This window comes from Candoia aspera, chromosome 1 (assembly GCF_035149785.1).
Source record: "Candoia aspera isolate rCanAsp1 chromosome 1, rCanAsp1.hap2, whole genome shotgun sequence".
NCBI classification, from domain to species: Eukaryota; Metazoa; Chordata; class Lepidosauria; order Squamata; family Boidae; genus Candoia; species Candoia aspera.
Window position 1 is genome coordinate 199206043 of NC_086153.1, and position 20734 is coordinate 199226776.

Below are 20734 nucleotides of genomic sequence, written 5' to 3' on the forward strand. Positions count from 1 at the left end.
CAGAAATAATAACAGGGAGATGATAACATACTCTCAACCCTCCTTAGTATTGGATGGAAAGCAAAATCCAAAGCTTTTAAAAAAAATTTTAATTAATCACAAAAGTAACAATAAGCACCAAGAGAGATCTTTTCTCCTTAATGTAGAAAGCCTCTCTTAGGGTACAAATACTTTTAAAAAAATAAATTGGGTGCCTTAGAAATGGGGTGGCTGGATTTAATGTCCCTTTAAGGGTTGCAGCATGGCTCAGAAATGGTGAAATCCCAGCCTCCTGACGAAGTCTTACTCGTCGATTGCACACGCTGTCCACAATCTCCTGGCTGCAATTGCCGTCTGGAGGACAAATGGGTTGATTCCAAGTGTTTTCCTTAATCTGTAAGCTCTGGGCTACAGGGGAAACCAGCCTGAGCCTGAAAAAACTGCCATGATGCCAGTTCTGCCTGCGGAGCTCGTGGGCACAGCTGCTCAGTCCGCCATATTCCCACCAGAAGCCTCCCTATTCCCAATCCTGATTGTGTTTGGAGTTGGCTCTCTTGAAGCTTAAAACAAGCTCTGAATTTCTCAAAACATTTAAATTAGCACAGAGGAAATAGTGCTATCCTGACTGTACCCTAGACTGTTCTGCATCCTGTTGAATTCTATCTTGCTCTGGATGACTTGTTTATAGGATTGTGACAGAAATGCAATCTTCAAGCAAATACTGAGTTCTCAGATTATAGAGCTCAAAGTTGTTAAATGTGTGCCTTTCGTTGAAGTGAGCTATGCGAATACAATGTTGTATAAGGAGAGTTTTAAAAAAATCAAGATATGATGATCTTCCTGTACTACATCTTACAAATGTAGGGCATGTGTTTGTTTGTTTGTTTGTACATTTAAATGGCCACCTATCTCATATATATGACTTTGGGTGGCTAACAGTTAAAAACAAAATAAAAATATAGTAAAAAAAACCCTCCAGATTTTAAAAAAGCAACAGAAATTAAATAACATACTGTAGCAGCCAAGAACACTCAGTTAGCACAACCAAGACCAAGAAACAGGCTCACTCATACTATCAGGGCCCCAGGCTTGATGGCAGAGCCAGATTTTCAGTGCCTTGTGGAAAGCCAGCAGGGTCAGGGCAAGTCTAATCTCTGGGGGAATGGTGTTCCAAAGGACATGGTCCTAAGAAAGGACTCAAAAAAGGGAAAAGGCGGCGGTGGCATATTCTTCAGGCATTGTCATGGCCATTGTTGAGGAATGATTCTGTCTGAATGAGTCTCCCTAACTCCCCATTACTCCTCAACAGAAGGGACTCAGCCTTAAGGGGAGGAGAAAAAAAACACTGAGAAAGATATGTACTTCAGCACTGGAATGTTTATATTTCTTAGCAAGCAGCATTAGAGAGAACGAAACTCTTGAAATATTGCAAAATGAAATTCTACCTATGTGTGCCTTTCTGAAATGACTATTTAGAGACTCAAAGAGGACTCAATTTAAAATGAATTATTTCCACAAGATCAATTTTATATTTTTTTCTTTGGAAACTTGTACAGCTCTCCTCTTTCCCCAGCTCAGAACACCTTACATGTTAATCTGTACTTAAAATCCACCTTTATCTAAAAACTATGCTTTTCTTACTTGGGCTGCATTTATGAAAACTCCACATTTGTTAAGCTGATGCAAAATGAGAACTTACAAAAGGGGTAAATTGCTATCACAAAACAATTGAAGAATATGATTACTGTTCTTGGATGCAATTCTCAAAATATAGAGCATGTTCTGGCCCTTTTAAGATATACCAGTAATTTCAAAGAAGTTAAAGGGCTGAACATTTATATAGCTGCCTAAATGTCTTTTTGCTTGTGGTAAATGGGTACACCTAGCTGACTGTGGCTGATGCTTTAAAGCTAAGTAGGGCTGCATTTAGTTAACACTTGGGTGAGAGACTGCCAGAAAATATTAGGGCTATCAGCTAGACTAGGAAGTCGAAAAACATCCTGGAAAAAGGCGATGGCAAATCGCTTCCTTACTGTTGCCAAGAAAACAACATGGTTATGTCCAGGTAGAGACCAGGAGTCAAGTTCACATTGAGGGAGCCTCTGGCACCTTTTAAAAAATTACTTAAACGATCTTGCAAGTTCAGTCAATCAATTCTGTATTACAGTCAGTGACCAAAATTCCGCTTGAAGGTAGAAATCAAAACTTAAAATAAGATAAAAAAAATAACTAAATAATAAATACGATTTATTACATCATAGTTTACAAACAATAAAGCAAAATTTGGCCATATTCAAAGAAATTGAACCCTATAGGTTGGCTAATAACTACTGTACATAAAATAAATGTACAGTCTATGTACATTTGACCTGCAGATTTAATAAAGTGGACATAAAATGTAACCATCCATTGTTAGGAAATGGCAATGCAATGGGTCTTATTTTCAACTGCCCTTCACCACAAGGACAGAATCTTAATAAGGGATTTTTCTGAACTTACTTTCAAGGACGGCTGTTGGAAGTGCATTAAAGCATGCTGGGGTTAGTGCTCTCCTAAATTTAAGAGTGGGTATTGGTTTAAATATCTTGCTGGTCTAAACAAAGGAGATCGGCTACAAGACAATCCAACCATAACATGTGGTAAAAAGTGGAAGTTTGTGTGCATATTTCAGATCTCCACTGGGTTTGATGTGCATCTTTGAGATCTCCACTGGGTGTCTCTGAAGGAAGCGCTGTGGTTCAGCTTCATTGCATAGCCATGTTGTGAAGGCTACAATGAATGGATTGCTTTATATCTTAGAAGGGTGCGACAATAATAGTAAAACAAGCCATTGTATTACTGCTGACTGGACCTACTTTACTGCTTTTCCATTTTGGCCTAAGATCCATAAATGTATTTATATTGTCCATGTCTTATTCTTCCTAGCACCTTTGTGGTGAAGAGAGCAGAGCAAAGTTCCCATTCACATTTTTTTAAAATCAAGAAAAACTAGTTTGACTCGTTTTTCTTGAGTGGGATGAATATTCTGAAACACTATGCTTATTAAAGGATCTAATTTCAGTAAAATAGTTTAAGTGATGATACTTTAAAGGCTATGAACTTGAAAACTGCAGAAGTTCTCCATACAGAATGAGCTATACTTACTTGAGAGTTTATTCTTTGTGGAAAAGATTAGTGTCTGTATTATTTGTGTTCTGTTAAATGTTATGCATATTGGAATTCGGTAACATCTTGTGCCTGGGCTTGGAAGCTAAGCAAGTTGGCCTTGGTAGTACTTGGATGGGGAGATCATCAGGAAATACTAAGGCTATAGGCTAGACTAAGAAGCTGAAAATCTGTGCCAGAAGAAGGCAATAGCAAACCACTTTACAGTTGCCAAGAGATTGACATGGGTGTGTCCATGTAGCCACCAAGAGTCAAGCTTGTCTTGAAGAAGACCGTGCCTAAAATAAGTAACACTCACAATTGACAGTGTGGACTTGCCTCCTCATGGAGTAATCTGTGGAGACACTGTATTTGAAGGAAAGTGTTTCAGATTGTATTCCCCCAACTCACAGTGGACATGCCCCCCGTGCAGTGCATAAAAGTAGTGATAGAAATATTCGCGAATGCAGTCTACCATAATCTGGAGTGTCTTCCTGCAGATTTACAAAACCAAAGAGAGAGAGATGCCATGCGATGCCATCCTGTATTTAAGGCAGCAAGCGTTATGGCAGGCTAAAATGAGGGAAAAGTCCAAATAATATGGATAAGAATGAGGAAATGTGCTTGAACCTTTGTCAAGATCAGAGCATTTTATACAAACTAGAGAAGGAATACAATTGTAATATGTCTTAAGGAATTGTCCATTATTTATCATTTGGGAGAGATGCTGACATAACAGGTTAGAATCTGCCAGTACCATGGGGAAGTTGTCAAAGGGGGAGGGGAAGTTTGCAGATACTCTCTGTCATGGAGGTTTTAGTTTAGAGGCTCCTTATTTTATATTATGATGTTATAATTGATTAGTTAAATACAAAGTAGAAAGTATAGAAAAGATAGAGAATAGAACTAAAGAAAAAAAAAAAACTATAAAAGTGTCAACAGACAGAAGACAGAAACAGAAAGTGACTTCCGACTTTCTCCAATACAGATACAGATTTAAATACAGATACAGATTCTCCAGTACAGATACAGATATAAATTTACAAATATAATCTCTTACCATTAGTTAAACCATAGTAACATTATTTCTAATAAGACAAACCATTTATTTATTTATATGTCAAATTTCATCACCGCCCATCTCACATGAAGCGACTCTGGGCAGTTTACAATAAAACTAAAAATAAATACAAATTAAAATACACTAAAAAACCATACTACTTAAATACAAATATAGATATAAATGTAAGTATAAAATATAAAATCCATGATGACAGTATTAACAGTTCTTAATTTGTTGTTGTTTATTCGTTTAGTCGCTTCCGACTCTTCGTGACTTCATGGACCAGCCCACGCCAGAGCTTCCTGTCGGTCGTCAACACCCCCAGCTCCCCCAGGGACGAGTCCGTCACCTCTAGAATATCATCCATCCATCTTGCCCTTGGTCGGCCCCTCTTCCTTTTGCCTTCCACTCTCCCTAGCATCAGCATCTTCTCCAGGGTGTCCTGTCTTCTCATTATGTGGCCAAAGTATTTCAGTTTTGCCTTTAATATCATTCCCTCAAGTGAGCAGTCTGGCTTTATTTCCTGGAGGATGGACTGGTTGGATCTTCTTGCAGTCCAAGGCACTCTCAGAATTTTCCTCCAACACCACAGTTCAAAAGCATCGATCTTCCTTCGCTCAGCCTTCCTTATGGTCCAGCTCTCGCAGCCATATGTTACTACAGGGAACACCATTGCTTTAACTATGCGGGCCTTTGTTGTCAGTGTGATGTCTCTGCTCTTAACTATTTTATCGAGATTTGTCATTGCTCTTCTCCCAAGGATTAAGCGTCTTCTGATTTCCTGACTGCAGTCAGCATCTGCAGTAATCTTTGCACCTAGGAATACAAAGTCTTTCACTGCTTCTACATTTTCTCCCTCTATTTGCCAGTCATCAATCAAGCTGGTTGCCATAATCTTGGTTTTTTTGAGGTTTAGCTGCAAGCCAGCTTTTGCACTTTCTTCTTTCACCTTCATCATAAGGCTCCTCAGTTCCTCTTCACTTTCAGCCATCAAAGTGGTATCATCTGCATATCTGAGATTGTTAATGTTTCTTCCAGAGATTTTAACTCCAGCCTTGGATTCCTCAAGCCCAGCTTGTCGCATGATGTGTTCTGCATACAAGTTGAATAGGTAGGGTGAGAGTATACAGCCCTGCCGTACTCCTTTCCCAATCTTAAACCAGTCCGTTGTTCCGTGGTCTGCTCTTACTGTTGCTACTTGGTCGTTATACAGATTCCTCAGGAGGCATACAAGATGACTTGGTATCCCCATACCACTAAGAACTTGCCACAATTTGTTATGGTCCACACAGTCAAAGGCTTTAGAATAGTCAATAAAACAGAAATAGATGTTTTTCTGAAACTCCCTGGCTTTTTCTATTATCCAGCGGATATTGGCAATTTGGTCTCTAGTTCCTCTGCCTTTTCTAAACCCAGCTTGTACATCTGGCAATTCTCGCTCCATGAAGTGCTGAAGTCTACCTTGCAGGATCTTGAGCATTACCTTACTGGCATGTGAAATGAGTGCCACTGTTCGATAGTTTGAACATTCTTTAGTGTTTCCCTTTTTTGGTATGGGGATATAAGTTGATTTTTTCCAATCTGATGGCCGTTCTTGTGTTTTCCAAATTTGCTGGCATATAGCATGCATTACCTTGACAGCATCATCTTGCAAGATTTTGAACAGTTCAGCTGGGATGCCGTCGTCTCCTGCTGCCTTGTTATTAGCAATGCTTCTTAAGGCCCACTCAACCTCACTCTTCAGGATGTCTGGCTCTAGCTCACTGACCACACCGTCAAAGCTATCCCCGATATTGTTATCCTTCCTATACAGGTCTTCTGTATATTCTTGCCACCTTTTCTTGATCTCTTCTTCTTCTGTTAGGTCCTTGCCATCTTTGTTTTTGATCATGCCCATTTTTGCCTGGAATTTACCTCCAATGTTTCTAATTTTCTGGAAGAGGTCTCTTGTCCTTCCTATTCTATTGTCTTCTTCCACTTCCGCGCATTGCTTGTTTAAAAATAATTCCTTATCTCTTCTGGCTAACCTCTGGAATTTTGCATTTAATTGGGCATATCTCCCCCTATCACTGTTGCCTTTTGCTTTCCTTCTTTCTTGGGCTACTTCTAGTGTCTCAACAGACAGCCATTTTGCCTTCTTGGTTTTCTCTTTCTTTGGGATGTATTTTGTTGCCGCCTCCTGAACAATGCTGCCAACTTCTGTCCAGAGTTCTTCCGGGACCCTATCTACTAAGTCCAGTCCCTTAAATCGATTCTTCACCTCCACGGCATATTCCTTAGGAATATTAGTGAGCTCATATCTAGCTGATCTGTGGGTCTTCCCTAATCTCTTTAGTCTGATCCTAAATTGTGCAAGAAGAAGTTTGTGATCTGAACTACAGTCAGCTCCAGGCCTTGTTTTTACCGACTGTACAGATGTCCGCCACCTTTGGCTGCAAAGGATGTAGTCAATCTGATTTCGGTGTTGTCCATCTGGTGAAGTCCATGTATAAAGCCGTCTCTTAGGTTGCTGGAAGGGAGTGTTTGTTATGCAGAGTGAATTGTCTTGGCAAAATTCTATCAGCCTATGTCCTGCTTCGTTTTGTTCTCCCAGGCCATACTTACCTGTAATTCGAGGTGTCATTTGACTGCCCACCTTAGCATTCCAGTCTCCTGTGATGAAAATAACATCTCTTTTAGGCGTGTTGTCCAGTAGGTGCTGCAGATCCTCATAGAACTGCTCTACTTCAGCTTCTTCAGCATTTGTGGTTGGGGCGTATATTTGGATCACTGTGATGTTAGATGGCTTGCCCTGAATTCGAATTGAGATCATTCTGTCGTTTTTGGGGTTGTATCCAAGCACTGCTTTAGCCACTTTACTATTAATTATGAAGGCTACTCCATTTCTTCTGTGGTCCTCTTGTCCACAGTAGTCGATCTGGTGGTCATTTGATGTGAAGTGGCCCATTCCAGTCCATTTCAGTTCACTGACGCCCAGAATGTCTATCTTTAATCTTGACATCTCACCAATAACCACATCCAATTTGCCCTGGCTCATAGATCTTACATCTTACATTCCAGGTTCCAATGGTGTGTTGATCCTTAGAACATCGGATTCGCCGTTCACCACCAGCACCGTCGGCCGCTAGCCGTCCTTTCGGCTTTGAGCTAGCTGCGTCATCACGTCTGGGGTGTCCTAACTACCAGGAAACACACTGAGACAATGACTTGGTCTCTAATATTTATTACTAGTACTTAACAAGAATCCTAACAAACTGAGGAAGCATGGGAAAAACCCAGCCATATAAACCCCAAAGGTTAAGGCGGTCCCGATCTGTGACTCTTTGAATGGCTGAACAGTTCCTCAGTGCTACGCATGCGCTTGACAGTCTGGGTGGGAGCCCCCTGCTCTCCATCCTTACTCATGACAGGGGCTAGTTGAGCTCATCCTCTGTTCCTCCCCAGTAGCATCTTGACCACCTTCCGACCTGGGGGTCTCATCTTCCGATGGTATACCGACATATCTCTGGTTGTACTGATCCATTTAGTTTTCATGGCAAGAATACTGGGGTGGGTTGCCATTACCTTCCCCAGGGATCGCATTTAGTCTGACCTCTCTGTCATGACCTTCCCGTCTTGGGTGGCCCTTCACGGTTTAGCTCATGGCATCATTGAGGTGCTCAAGCTCCAGCACCACGACAAGGTAACGATCCTTTGCTGAAGGTTCTTAATTTAAATTTGTAAATTAATAAAATCATGGAGCCTCTTTAGGGCACTAACCACCCCCAGGATTGGCTCCCCCATTTTCTGCCCCAAGTGAGATGACAGAGCCAGGTTTTTACCCCTTTCCGGAAGGCCAGGAGAGTGGGGGTCTGCTTCACCTCTGGAGGAATAATATTCCATAGGGCGGGCACCACGGCAGAGAAGGCTCGCTTCCTGGGCCCTGCCAATCAACAATCTCTCATAGACGGGGTCCGCAACATGCCCTCTCTGGATGATTGGGTGGGGCGGGCCGATGTAATGGGGATGAGACGGTCCCTCAGGTAACCTGGACCCATGCCATGTAGGGCTTTAAAGGTAATAACCAACACCTTGAATTGGACCTGGAAGCAAACTGCGGCCCCGCATATGCCTCAAAGGTATTGTGTTCTTTCCTCGCTAGAAATAGAGGTAACATTGCCTCATAATTTTGAAATTTGAGTCTGCCCTAGGATATACTTAGGAAGGCATTAGAAAAAAAGCTATATCACTGTTTTGCCATGCACCTGTCTCATTTAGTATAGAGACGTGCATGTATTTTGGCCCCTGTCTTGGGGTGTGGCTTACCAAAACTCCTGGTACAGAGAGTGCCAGAGAGTCAAGCCCTGATATTACCACAGACATTAGCCAGACATATTGGGTTGTGATTTGTTTTCTGTATTGGTGTAGGAAATAGTGATTGGAGGAATGGGATAGGCTACAAGTGCTTCTGTAGCCATAGTTTGATCACGGTTTGGGCTTTTTATTGTATTTGGGAATATTTCCTACAGTTATCATTAGTAGTTCGACTGAGTCTCTAAACTTTGTTGAAATGGGGAAATGATTCTGGGTTAATATTTACAAAAATACTTAATCCAACTGTAAAGGCATATTAGCACACTGTGGATCTGAAGGCTATGAAATGGCTAGATAAACAGGTGGTGGTGGTGGTGATCATCGTCATCGTCATCATCTAAACTGCAATCCTCATTGGACACAGGTAGGAACCAATTTGGGGACATACTGTGAATTTGTGATAGTGCTAAAGGGATCCAGTTTCTCCACTAACCTGCACAGTGTCTGCCAGCAGAGCTTTTTCAAGTGGCAAAAAGAAGTTCTTTTTAGGACCAGGCAACCCGATGAACTTTTAAAGGCTTACTAGGAGTGATTTAAATGATATTTGCAGATAAAATTGTTCCAATTAATTCTAACTTGAATACCATTGTAATGACAGAATCAAAGAAAGGTGATGCTAGGTTTCCATTTAGTCATGTTTGGATAGATTTTAGCTTGTGCTATCTGATTATGTGGACAAATTACTTGGAAGTTTTGAGACAGAAATATTTTTTTTTATTGTCCTCCCCATTGTTTCCTAAATGTAATCTTTGGGGAAGGTAATGGCAACCCACCCCAGTATTCTTGGCGTGAAAACTAAATGGAAGAGGGGCCGACCAAGGGCAAGGTGGATGGATGATATTCTAGAGGTGACGGACTTGTCCCTGGGCGAGCTGGGGGTGTTGACGACCGACAGGAAGCTCTGGTGTGGGCTGGTCCATGAAGTCACGAAGAGTCGGAAGCAACTAAACGAATAAACAACAACAATCTTTACCTTAGGAATACTTTTCAGCAGCCTTCAGGAGTACAGTGTTATAGTTGCTGTAGCCCTTTCTGAAAAAAAAAATATTGAAAAAGTGCAGGAGTTCCTCAAGGATATACTTGCTTCTCTTGCTTCTTTAACATCTCCATGAAACCACTCGGAGAGGTCATCCAGCGGTTTGGGCTTATGTGGATAACAAGCAGCTCTGCTTCTCATTTCCTTCAGCTAGTCTCAGGAGGCTATAGAAACTGTGAAACATACAGTAGTGGTTTAAAAAGTAAGAAAAGAACCTACAGACATTGGTGATGATTAAAATAAACTAAACATGACAAAAAAGTAGAAAGCTTAAAAAAACGATCCTTACAATATCCATTTAGTATCAATAAAAAATTAATTCAGTTCTTAAACTCTTTGGCTTAATCCAGATGTGAGGGAAACACTGTGGGTGGAGAAATATAGGTAGATGTACACGTATGAGTCATAACAGAAAGTGGACTGCACACTCTGTGATTAATCAAAAACATCATTCAAGAGCTTGCCTGTAACTAGTACAATCTATGGAAGTGCAGATAACATCAGTTACCAATCATGGGTTTTATTTCTAGCTATGGCTTATTTGTCAGCTGTATGGAACTTGATAAAGCCAAGTTAGATTACTATTACACATCGTGTAGAGGACTGGGCTGCCACTGGGTGGTGATAACTTTTAAAGCCCTAAATAGTTTCATGCAGGTTATTTGAAAGACCACCCTTGGCCCTCCACTCTCAGGGATATCCCTGCCAATAAGATTTTCTTAGAGTTAGGGATTGCTAAGAGAGAGAAGAGAGAATTTATTTCAGGCTTTATAAACTATCCATATGTTTTTGAATTGGGCAGATGTTCTAGTTTAAAGGTGTTGTGTTGTTGTTTTTTACCAGGGTGGGTAAAAATGTTACTATTCTGTAATAGTTTTATGCTGTGCTTGTTCATGGTTTTTATATATTACATTTATATATTACTTCTTTATAATCTTGCCTGGTGACTAGCTATTCAAAGCAAAGCCTCCTCAAGAGGATTTCTATGATAAAATTCTGAAGGAAAAAAAGTATAATACCTTCTTTCTTGGAAATATTTATTTTTTATTTTTTTAGAATAAATGCTTACCAAATTAGATAGGCATTGCTTTACGATAATATTTTTTAAAGGTTTTAAAATGGAGATGATCCAGCTGGCACAAAATGCAGAGGCAAAACTATTGGCAGAAAAGACCTGCTGATACAGAACTACACCTATACTAAAGTCACTGCTTTGCTTGCCTGAAGGTCCAATTCCTTGCTATTACTCTTAAAACTGTAAAAAGTAGGGTTTTAAGAGCACCAGGGTACCTTAGCCAACATCTTGCCCAAACTGACTTAGCCTGTCTGGTCCAGTTACTGAGAGAGGGCCTGCTGGAAGCTCCTTTGTAAAGTTCACAAGAACAAGGGAGGCTGCGAGCCTTTTCTGGAGTAGACCCCGCCTCGCTGCAGTTCTGTAAACACTCTAAACCTGTTTCATCTTACTGTGCCTTCAGTCCCAGCTGACTGACTCTGGGCGCCTGTCCTGCGTTTTATCTTGGCTTTTGTTTTGTGATTAATTTTGGGGTTTAATTTATTTGTTACTGTTTTTATTTGATGTTAAGCACTGCCCAGAGTGCTTTGGGATTGACTGGATTGTAAGTATTGTAAATAAATAAATAGCATGCTGATTAGCCTATCGTGCTCAAAACAGTTTGAGAAAGCATGCTATACAGGTAGTCCTCATTTAGCAACCACAATTGGCACTGGCAACTTGGTTGTTAAGCGGAGTGGTTGCTAAGTGAAACCATGACTGTGCTTATGATCTTACTTCAGCTTTCTTTTGCTTTACAGACCTGTGAAGGTCGTAAATGCGAGGACTGGTCACAAAGTTACTTTCTCACCACTGCTGTAACTGCGAACAGTTGCTGTCCGAGGCAGTCACTAAATAAGGACTATCTGTAATCCTATTCAGTGCCAGTAGGATTACAAACAGAGGAGTTCACATTTGGGGTTCACATAGTATTTGACCATATGCTTAACTGGAAACAAAGAGGAAATTTAAGTTCTTTTGTATCACTGTACCCTAATTAAAATGTAAACTTAATGCTGAACTTTCCTCCCACAGCCTAATGAAAACAAATCTGGCCATGAAGAACAATGTTTGACAAGCACGAGCAGAGTGTGTCTTGAGATGCAATTTATTTATTTCAGTACAAAACATCCGCAGTATAGATCTGCTCAGCCACTGCAGTAGTCATTAAAGGCCCTCCTGATTGTGCCAGGCTTGAAGACAGTCTCTTTAGTTGTGGCACCCATTGTTTGGGGAGTTCTTACAGAACGAAAACGTGCCACAACTTTGCTGCACTTAAAGAAGTGCATGCTGAAATTACTTTGGATTCACATTGGTACTTGATAGGTCATGGCAGTGCAGCTGAAAAAGTGAAGGAGGGAGTGCTAGGTATGCCACCTGCAACTCCTGGAGGAAAGGTGGGAATCATATCAAATAAATACAGCCATTTTGTGTGTTTGATTACTGTATGTTGTCTATATTTTTCCGTTTATTTAAAGCAGCTTTTAATTGGAGGTGCTTTACATGACAGGCAGTACTTGAATATTTCTTTATCCTTCATCTTTGCAAATACAAGAACCCCTTTGTTAAAGTCAAAATGGTTTCCTCATTTTTAGTGAGACATGCAAGTTCTTTAGTAGGTAGAAAACAGATCAGGCTGAAGATCTTTGAAGTATGAAGCAGCATCGCGTTTGAAGCATCTGAGTCTTTTGCATGCCATAGATAGAATTTAAGGACAGAATCGTTTTAGGCAGACAGCTGTTTCACCTATTGTGTATAGGATTTCCAAGAATTTGAGTTGTTTCTTGTATTATGGAAAATCCATGGATGGTCCTGGGATCTGGAGTGGCATCTGGTCTCAGGAGCCTGATAGTGCTTCTTCGCTGGTTTAATCTTTCTAGAATGGGTTCCTGTGGACAGAGGCTGCTGCATCAGTGGTGACATGAATTCCATTAAATGCTTGCTTGACTAGTTAAATAGTGAGGCAGAATTATGTAATATCAGGGAGTTGTAGCAAGGATTTCTCAAATTTCTATTAATGAAAAGTTTGCTGAGTTGACCAGCTCTGCACAATCTGCCTAATAGAACTGATTTGTCTGTAGACATTTTAACACAAAGCTTTAATCTTTACTCTAGTTAGGAGAACTAGCAATAGAATCAATGCTGCCCTTTGTTGGAGGTTAAAGGTTGAGTAAATGTATTTTTTTCACAAGTGCAAATTTACATAAGAGTATTGCAGCTTCACTGAGATTTTGTAAGGTAACTTCTGGGTTTTTGTTTTGTTTTTTTCAAAATTTTAGATATGGGAAAATTGTATCTACGAAAGCTATTTTGGATAAAACAACAAACAAATGCAAAGGTATGTTCATTCTCAATTCCTTTTTCAATTTTGATTTTAAAATTACATTTCTTTTTCTTTTTAATGTACTGTATAGTAGCTTTGCATTACATTGAACCATTTCTCCCCAGTACAGTTGCAACATATGCTTTGAGTTTTCTCTCTCAGGGAACGTCATCGACAAGGGTCCACAAAGGCAAGCCTTTTCAGGTGTTGCTCCCCTTCTCTGGAGTAGCATTCCCCCCAAGGTCCATATGGCCCCTACCCTGCTGAGTTTTAGGAGGGCGATCAGAACCTGGTTATTCCAGCAGGCCTTGGGGATGGATACAAGGTGGTACATCTGTTGTTAATGGAATTGTGTTGTCCCTTGGATAATAAGTAATGGCTGATTCTCTAGCTGTTTACCTTTTATGTATTGTTTTAATCTTATTTACAGAGCTGCTCAGAGTCAGCAAAATTGGGGTGACGTATAAGCCCAATAGATAAATAAATAAATAAATATTTTTAAAAAAATACTAAAGCCCACATGGGTGCTTATGATGACTTCAGACAGACTTAACACTGTGTGGCATTTAGCCTCTGCTTCAGAAAAGAAAGGGGAGTTTGAACATGAATTTTCCTTTCCTGCTGAGATGAGTACCATTTGACTGTATGAAGTATCCAGAAAGATTATACATTGTGTAAATTGGCTTTATTAATTAGAAAGGGTGAGTGTTAAGTAGTTCTTAATTGCATGTTCCAGTCCCCTAATTGTGTTTGTGTTCTGTTTGTTTCGAATATAATGGAGAGAGGGTGAAAGGGTTTCATTTTCACTGGCATGATTATAGGTAGGAAAAATAATAAACTTCTTTCTCTGAGACACTGAGTACATTAATTTGGTTTGGTGACCTTCAGCATTCATTGTGATTATGATTAGATCACTTCCTAACAAAATAAGTAATAAGTAGAGTACAATACCAAACACTGACATACTGGGTTTCAATCCTACTTTCCAAAAGGGGGTGGATGCTTTCTAATTAAGGGAAAATGACAGCCCAGTTAGCATTGTTAAAACTGGTTCCCTCCAAGAACAGAGACACAAGTGACAAGCAAGAATAAGAGAAGTTGAAACTCATGCTTAGTTGAAGTATTTTATTTAGAAAAGCTGGTGGTAAGAAGTCAGTTTTTCCATAATATGCAAGAGGATTTTAACCTCAAGAGACCCAGTAATCTAAAACTTGTATTTTTTCATATTATATTAATCTTACATTAATTTGTTAAAAGATTTATGTAGAAGTAAAAAGAAGGTGCTTAAATGAAATTAACTACAATCCTGTACCAACATACCTAGGAATAAGCACCACTAAATTCATTTGGACCTACTTTTGAGTAGATATTTGTAGATATGTATAGGATTACATAGTAGGGTATTGTGCATATTTGCTATTTCTGTCCCCTCAGAATTTTTCTTCACAGCATATTCTACTTTTTAAGTATTTACATATGGTTTATTAATTGTTCTTTTTTTAATCCAGCCCATTTTGAGCAGTGGGATAGAACTAGTGTAGACTGATCTAAGTTTGCATTGATGTAAATGTCTTCCTTTTTTAGGATGGGCTGAGTGGGCTAAGGACAGTTCAGGTCCAAAGGACCTCTGGAGCTACTTGAGATGCACCCCTTCTTTTGCTTGGCCTTCCCAGGTTCTGAGTTTTTGAACTCAGGAAATGCTGAGCCTGGAGACCATTACAAGAAGCAGGAGGTAGATTTTCCCTCTGCAGGCAGCTTTAGACAGGAAAATGCAAATAATAAATCAGGAAGAATTAAGGCAGAGTATTTGTCAAATATCATTTCCCTTATAGAAGAAGTTATTCAATTGTGGCTTGTGTTGTATTTCACATCAGAAATGAAATCATAGCCTTAAGTTAACTTTTGTAATTGTAATCTGTTATTCATCATAATCAACACAATATGAGCATAGCTGAGATGTTCTTTAAGTCCAAATGTCTTAATATACAGGTAGTCCTCACTTAATGACCATTTGTTTAGCGATGGTTCAGACTTACGACAGTGCTGAAAACTTACAACTGGTGCTCACAATTATGACTGTCTTAGCATCCCTGTGGTCACGTGATCACGATTTGGGCGCTTGGCAACTGGTTCACATTTATGACCGTCACAGCATCCCTTGGTCGCTTAACAACTGCCGCAAAAAGGTTGTAAAATCGGGTCAGTTTCGCTTAATGACTGCTTTGCTTAGCAACCGAAATTCTGGTCCCAATTGTGGTCACTAAGTGAAGACTACCTATATGCTTGTTTCCTTTTAATGGTTTGCATGAATAATATGCCTTAATAAACTGTAGTATAAAAAGAAATAAAAATAAACTATTATTAAGTTCAACAGAATATTCAGTTGCTCACACTATACTTATACGTGAATTTGACCCTTTGATCTTTAAGCTTTAAGCATTTTTTTCCTTATAACCAAAGCAAAAGTTGTGGTTTAATATTGGTTTCCTAACCAGGATTAGAAACTGATGATACTAAGCTAACATTAAATAGAAGTCCTATATTTTGGGTATAATGGAAATCTAATTCAAAGCTTTCATAAGAAAAGTCAAGCTAGACAGACCCAATATTCATTGAGAAGAAGAAACTTTTATTTTGGTCAGTGACCAGCAAATAGCAAAGTAAAATGCATTAGGATACAACAAGGCATCCATGCAACTATGAATACAGTAATAAAATAGAACATAGAATTACGAGCATTAAATCTGTAAAATCAGTAAGATTAATCTAAACAAACCTAGAAGGAATCTGTTATCCTAATATGTAAGAACTAATGTTTATGCTAAGATACAACAAAAATGCTGACAATAGAATATCAATACTTTGTTACAGTTAAATAAACTAAAATACAGAATAATAAAACCATGAATATAAAATACTAGGGGGCACTATGCTCACAAATAATTGTTCAATTATTCTCTTTCAATATTTGCAGCTAATATAATAATATTTAGCAATTTTTATAAAGACTGTATCAATTCTATGAGATAATACATACCTGAGATAAAATCAATCTGGATGGCCTGGATAACTTGATATTAACCGTGTCAAATACCAGGTACAAATATCCTGATAAAATGGACAATACATAAAAAAATGGGCAGTGGTTTCAACATGACCCTTCCACATGGCCAAAGCCATTTATGAAAAGGAATTTTCTCATGTCTCCTTACCAAGACAGCTGTAGGCAAAACATTAAATCATGCTAATGTCATAGCCTGCTTTTATTTGGATATTTCAGTCTGCCTCAGGTATCTGGCTGGACTAAGGCTAAAGGGCTAAGCACTCAGATAGACCACTTCTGGCCCATAGGATTGAGCTTCCTAGCTTTCTATATCTAATATATTCTGCCTTATCTTGGCTTTGGCTTGACCAAAACCTAAGACTAGTATGGCTTCCGGAGAGTACCCACAATGATTCAACTTATGTAAGATGAAGCTTTTCCATTTGCTGATAAAATTATCAGAGATCAGGGGGAAAAGACCACTAGGGTAGAAGACTGTTTCTGACCAATAATTCAGGGCATCATCATCATATCAATTCTGAAAATAACAGCTTCCAACTGGAGAATAACATTGGATACACATTGTGATACCTGGAAGATACTACTTAAAACTTAGGCTGAAGGAACTCCATCAATGGGGTGTTTTTATAGGGTCCTATCAATGCACCATACAGAAGACTCAGAAGTAGTCAGGCTTCATCTATTCTTTCCTCCAAAGTCCGTATCAGTAAAAGTGAAGGTGAAATAAGTTTAAGGCCTGCGTGATTATTTATAAGCTGCTAAGAAAGCTAGGATGTGGGAGAACCAGCTTCAGATCTTCAATTCAGGCATGACATTTGCTGAATGGCATTGAATAAATCCATATCTGTAATTTCTAATGAGATCATTATGAGGTTAAAATAAAATATTCATATATTATAATAAGCCTCCAACACTGTGCCTTTTAGGTAAAGGTAAAGGTTTCCCTTGACGTAAAGTCCAGTCGTGTCCGACTCTAGGGGGCGGTGCTCATCTCCGTTTCAAAGCCTTGGAGCCGGCGTTGTCCATAGGACACTTCCGGGTCATGTGGCCAGCATGACTCACAGAACGCCGTTACCTTCCCGCCGAAGCGGTACCAATTAATCTACTCACATTTGCATGTTTTCGAACTGCTTGGTGTGCAGAAGCTGGGACGAGCAACGGGAGCTCACCCCGCCGCGCGGTTTCGAACCGCCGACCTTCCGATCGACAGCTCAGCGGTTTAACCCGCAGCGCCCATCATTATGAGGTTAAAATAAAATATTCATATATTATAATAAGCCTCCAACACTGTGCCTTTTAAGTGGAATGAAAAGTGAACATTTCTTACTAAATAAAATTGTTTTAAATTTCAGGTTATGGTTTTGTGGACTTTGATAGTCCAGCTGCAGCTCAGAAAGCTGTATCTGCCCTGAAAGCCACTGGAGTTCAAGCACAGATGGCAAAGGTAAGATAATGTACCAGTGAAAGATAACGTAACATTGGTACAATCTAAATAGTAACCATAGAGAAGAGAAGAAGAGAAGTCTGCACTTAGATTAATCATCATTGTCTAATCTTCAACCAGGTTGTGCCTTTATAAAACCTGGAAGCAAGCTGTTAAGACTTTGTGTATTGCCTAATTAACATAGAGATTTTGTTTAGGCTCCTGTGTTAATTTGTTTAACTTGATCTAAAGCAGTGTTCCCAACCATAGCAATTTTCAGTTGTGTAAGGTTTAATACCCAGAATTCTCTGTACTGTAATTACCATGTGGCTGGAGATTCTGGAACTTAGATCCATGTATCAAGAAGTTGCCATGGTACAGGAATGTTGACCCAAAGCTATATAAACCTCTTATGACAACAAATTCCTTCAAAGTTGTTTATTAATTGTTTTTGTATCAGCAGGCTAGATTATTGCCAAACTCTATGCTGAATAAATTAAACTCCAAATTTAAATTTAAAATGGAAATTTTCTGCATGCTTATTGAAGGAGTTCTAAAGTGAACCAACCATTTAGACTCTAGTAATAACAGATCTATTGCATATAGGTGGTACTAAATCGGTATTTTGAACAGTTATCTATTTAGGCTGTAGCCTTATATAATAGGAGGAATAGCTATTGAACTCAGCAGTACTTATTTCCAAAGACAAATGTATAGTATTGAATTGTAAATGGAGTGTCTCATGCATACCTCTACTTACAGAGTAAAGTATTATCTTTGGAAATGTTCTTCTTGAGATAATTGGATTTTGTAACCCTGGATCTATAGTTCTTGATAATGTGGCTGTTGTAAAGAAACTAAATATTCTCTCTCAGAAACTATTTACTTTAATTGGCAGGTTGTCTCTCTGGAAAAAAAAAATCCTTTTATTTCCTCTGTTTTGTCTTAGAGGAAAAGTTGGAGAGAACTGTTGCAAAGCTGGGTTTATTGGTTCAGAAGTAGCATAATTTCTTCTGAGTTTATTTTGGGGATAAATAAACATAATTTAAAATTTCACCACTACCAATTCAAAATGATATACATAGACAATTGCTCACTAGTCATTTACCAAGTCTTCTAGCATTACATAGCCATCATAAGGCCCAGCTTTCTTCAAAGGGAGCTTTTTTATAATGTAAATTACAAGCATGAGGAGAAGCTTGTTCTGGATCAGGGCTACAGTGTTAGGACAAAGCATTACATTGCAAATCCCAATGGGCTTTCCCATCATTACTTCAAGTAAGGGAAAAAAATCATTGCTGCATGCAGCATATTAAAGATAATGTGTAGAATTGGCCTAAGATAGTCCAGTACAAGCTGTTGGAAGCAGGCATTTGACAAAGCCCCTGAAGGCTAATTTTTTACTTGTATGTTAGACTCTCATCTGTTTGATAAAGGTACACAAGAAGGGGCATATGGAGAAAGGAATCTGTTGCTAGCTTTGAAAAATATATTGCTTGAGCCATACTATTTCATTAGACCTGATGTACATTGAATCCCCTGTTGACATGACAGGCAAGTCTTGTGCATACACTTAGTAGCTATTCTTTTAAGATGTCTCCTTTCAGGTTTAAGACCCTAGTGCTGTTTTGAATTTTTAAGTCATTTATTGTGGTTGTGTTTTAGAAAGATTAAACATGGGCCAGACGTAGCCTTCCTATAATATTAGTCCTGTTCTTGAGTGTAAAGTACTGCAGCTTTTTCGGTGATGCTGTATTTTCCCTAGGATTCTCAGCTGAGGAACAGTGGAGCTAATAGAAATGTCCTTGGATGAATTCCAGGAAAACAAAATGTAAACCATATGTCTATTAATGCATATTTTATCACATGCACAAAAACATTTGCTCTTCCTCAAGTCAAATGCAATGTTCCTTGTTCTTTGGGTCTCTTTGCTAATGGTAGTGTCATATTGTTGAATGTCTATATATGTGACACAAAACAAAAAATAGAACCATTGCACATCTCTCCAGAGATACTGAGGTCTCCTCATGCACTGTTACTACTGTTATAAAAATTTATATCTTGCCAAACTACTCTAGGTGATTCACAATTTTAAAAGCACACAGATAGAATTAAGTGCTATAAAAACTATACAGTTTCATGAAATCAGGTTAAAATTAAAATTCCAAACCCAAATTATACCTTAGTATCCATCTTCATTGAGAATGACCCAGAAAATAAGCAATTTAAACCCCAAATGCCTGGAGGAAGGAAACCATATTTACAGCCATCCTAGGAGATAATTATGTGGGAATAGATCGTATCACATGGACAGGATAACCACCGAGAAAGCATGCCTTCAAGATTCCCATCCCACCCATCTCTTAGAGGGGGCAGGTCTGAAGCATCCCTTCTCATGGGGAACACACAGTTCAAACAAAACAATCCTGGAATACTGGAAGTAAAGCCGTGTAGGGCTTTATAAAACCAGCACTTTGAAACTGATGGATAACCAATGCAGTGCCCAAAAAATTGGTGTCACCCAGCCGAAGTTACCTTTACCTGCCCCAATGGGCTAACCCAGTGCTTCCCAAACATGGATAAATTACCCAAAATTGGGTAAAAGTGGTTTTTCTTTGGGTAAAGACACATGAACCCGTTACCCAATCACAACAGGGACATTTAAATTGACTTAAAGTGTTTTACCTATATTGGGTAAAAAGGATTTTCTGATAAGCAGTATTGGGTAATGAAGGAAAAAGTGTGAGAAGCACTGGGCTAATGGATTCTACCCCAGTTGTGGTTTCCAGGTTATCTTCATAGGCAGCCCCAAGTAATTGTTTTGCGTCTAGAGGACAGGGGCATGAGAAACTATTGCCAAGGTCTCCTATTCCCAAAAGGTCTGCAACTGGTGCATGAGCTGAAGCTGGGTAAAGGCTCCCTGACCACAGACTCTGCCTGCTGTGAATCAGTAGCTGTGGTCCAGGAGAGCATCAAGTCACCTGCTTTGCAAGGGGTGTGATCCCATCCAACACGAACAGCAGAGCCAACATGATTCAGATGAATAGTTCCTCTGTCCTGCTAGGATTCTCTCTTAGTTTATTTTGTCTCATCCAGTCCCTCATAGCCTCCGTACCATGTGAGGATCTCTGCTGCATCTCCACATCAGCCCAGGTTTGGGATGTACAACTGGGTATCATCATAGTGAAGAGACCTCGTCTCAAACTAACAGGTGATCTCTCCCAGCAACTGCACGGGAGAGAGCTCCAAGTCCTGTGGCATCCCACAAAGCAGTAACCAGAGGTTCAGCCACTAATCT

The 20734-nt window shown here is 39.3% G+C and overlaps 1 protein-coding gene across 4 annotated transcripts in view; it reads left to right on the forward strand.

The window, feature by feature from the left end:
- Positions 1–20734, forward strand: part of RBMS1 (RNA binding motif single stranded interacting protein 1) — a 168183-nt gene that overhangs the window by 99078 nt on the left and 48371 nt on the right. For all 4 annotated transcript variants that reach the window (XM_063318310.1, XM_063318309.1, XM_063318307.1 and 1 more), the window contains exons 3-4: positions 12906–12964; positions 17366–17457. In XM_063318310.1, the coding sequence (XP_063174380.1) occupies positions 12906–12964; positions 17366–17457 (151 nt within the window). The remainder of the gene's footprint in view (positions 1–12905; positions 12965–17365; positions 17458–20734) is intronic.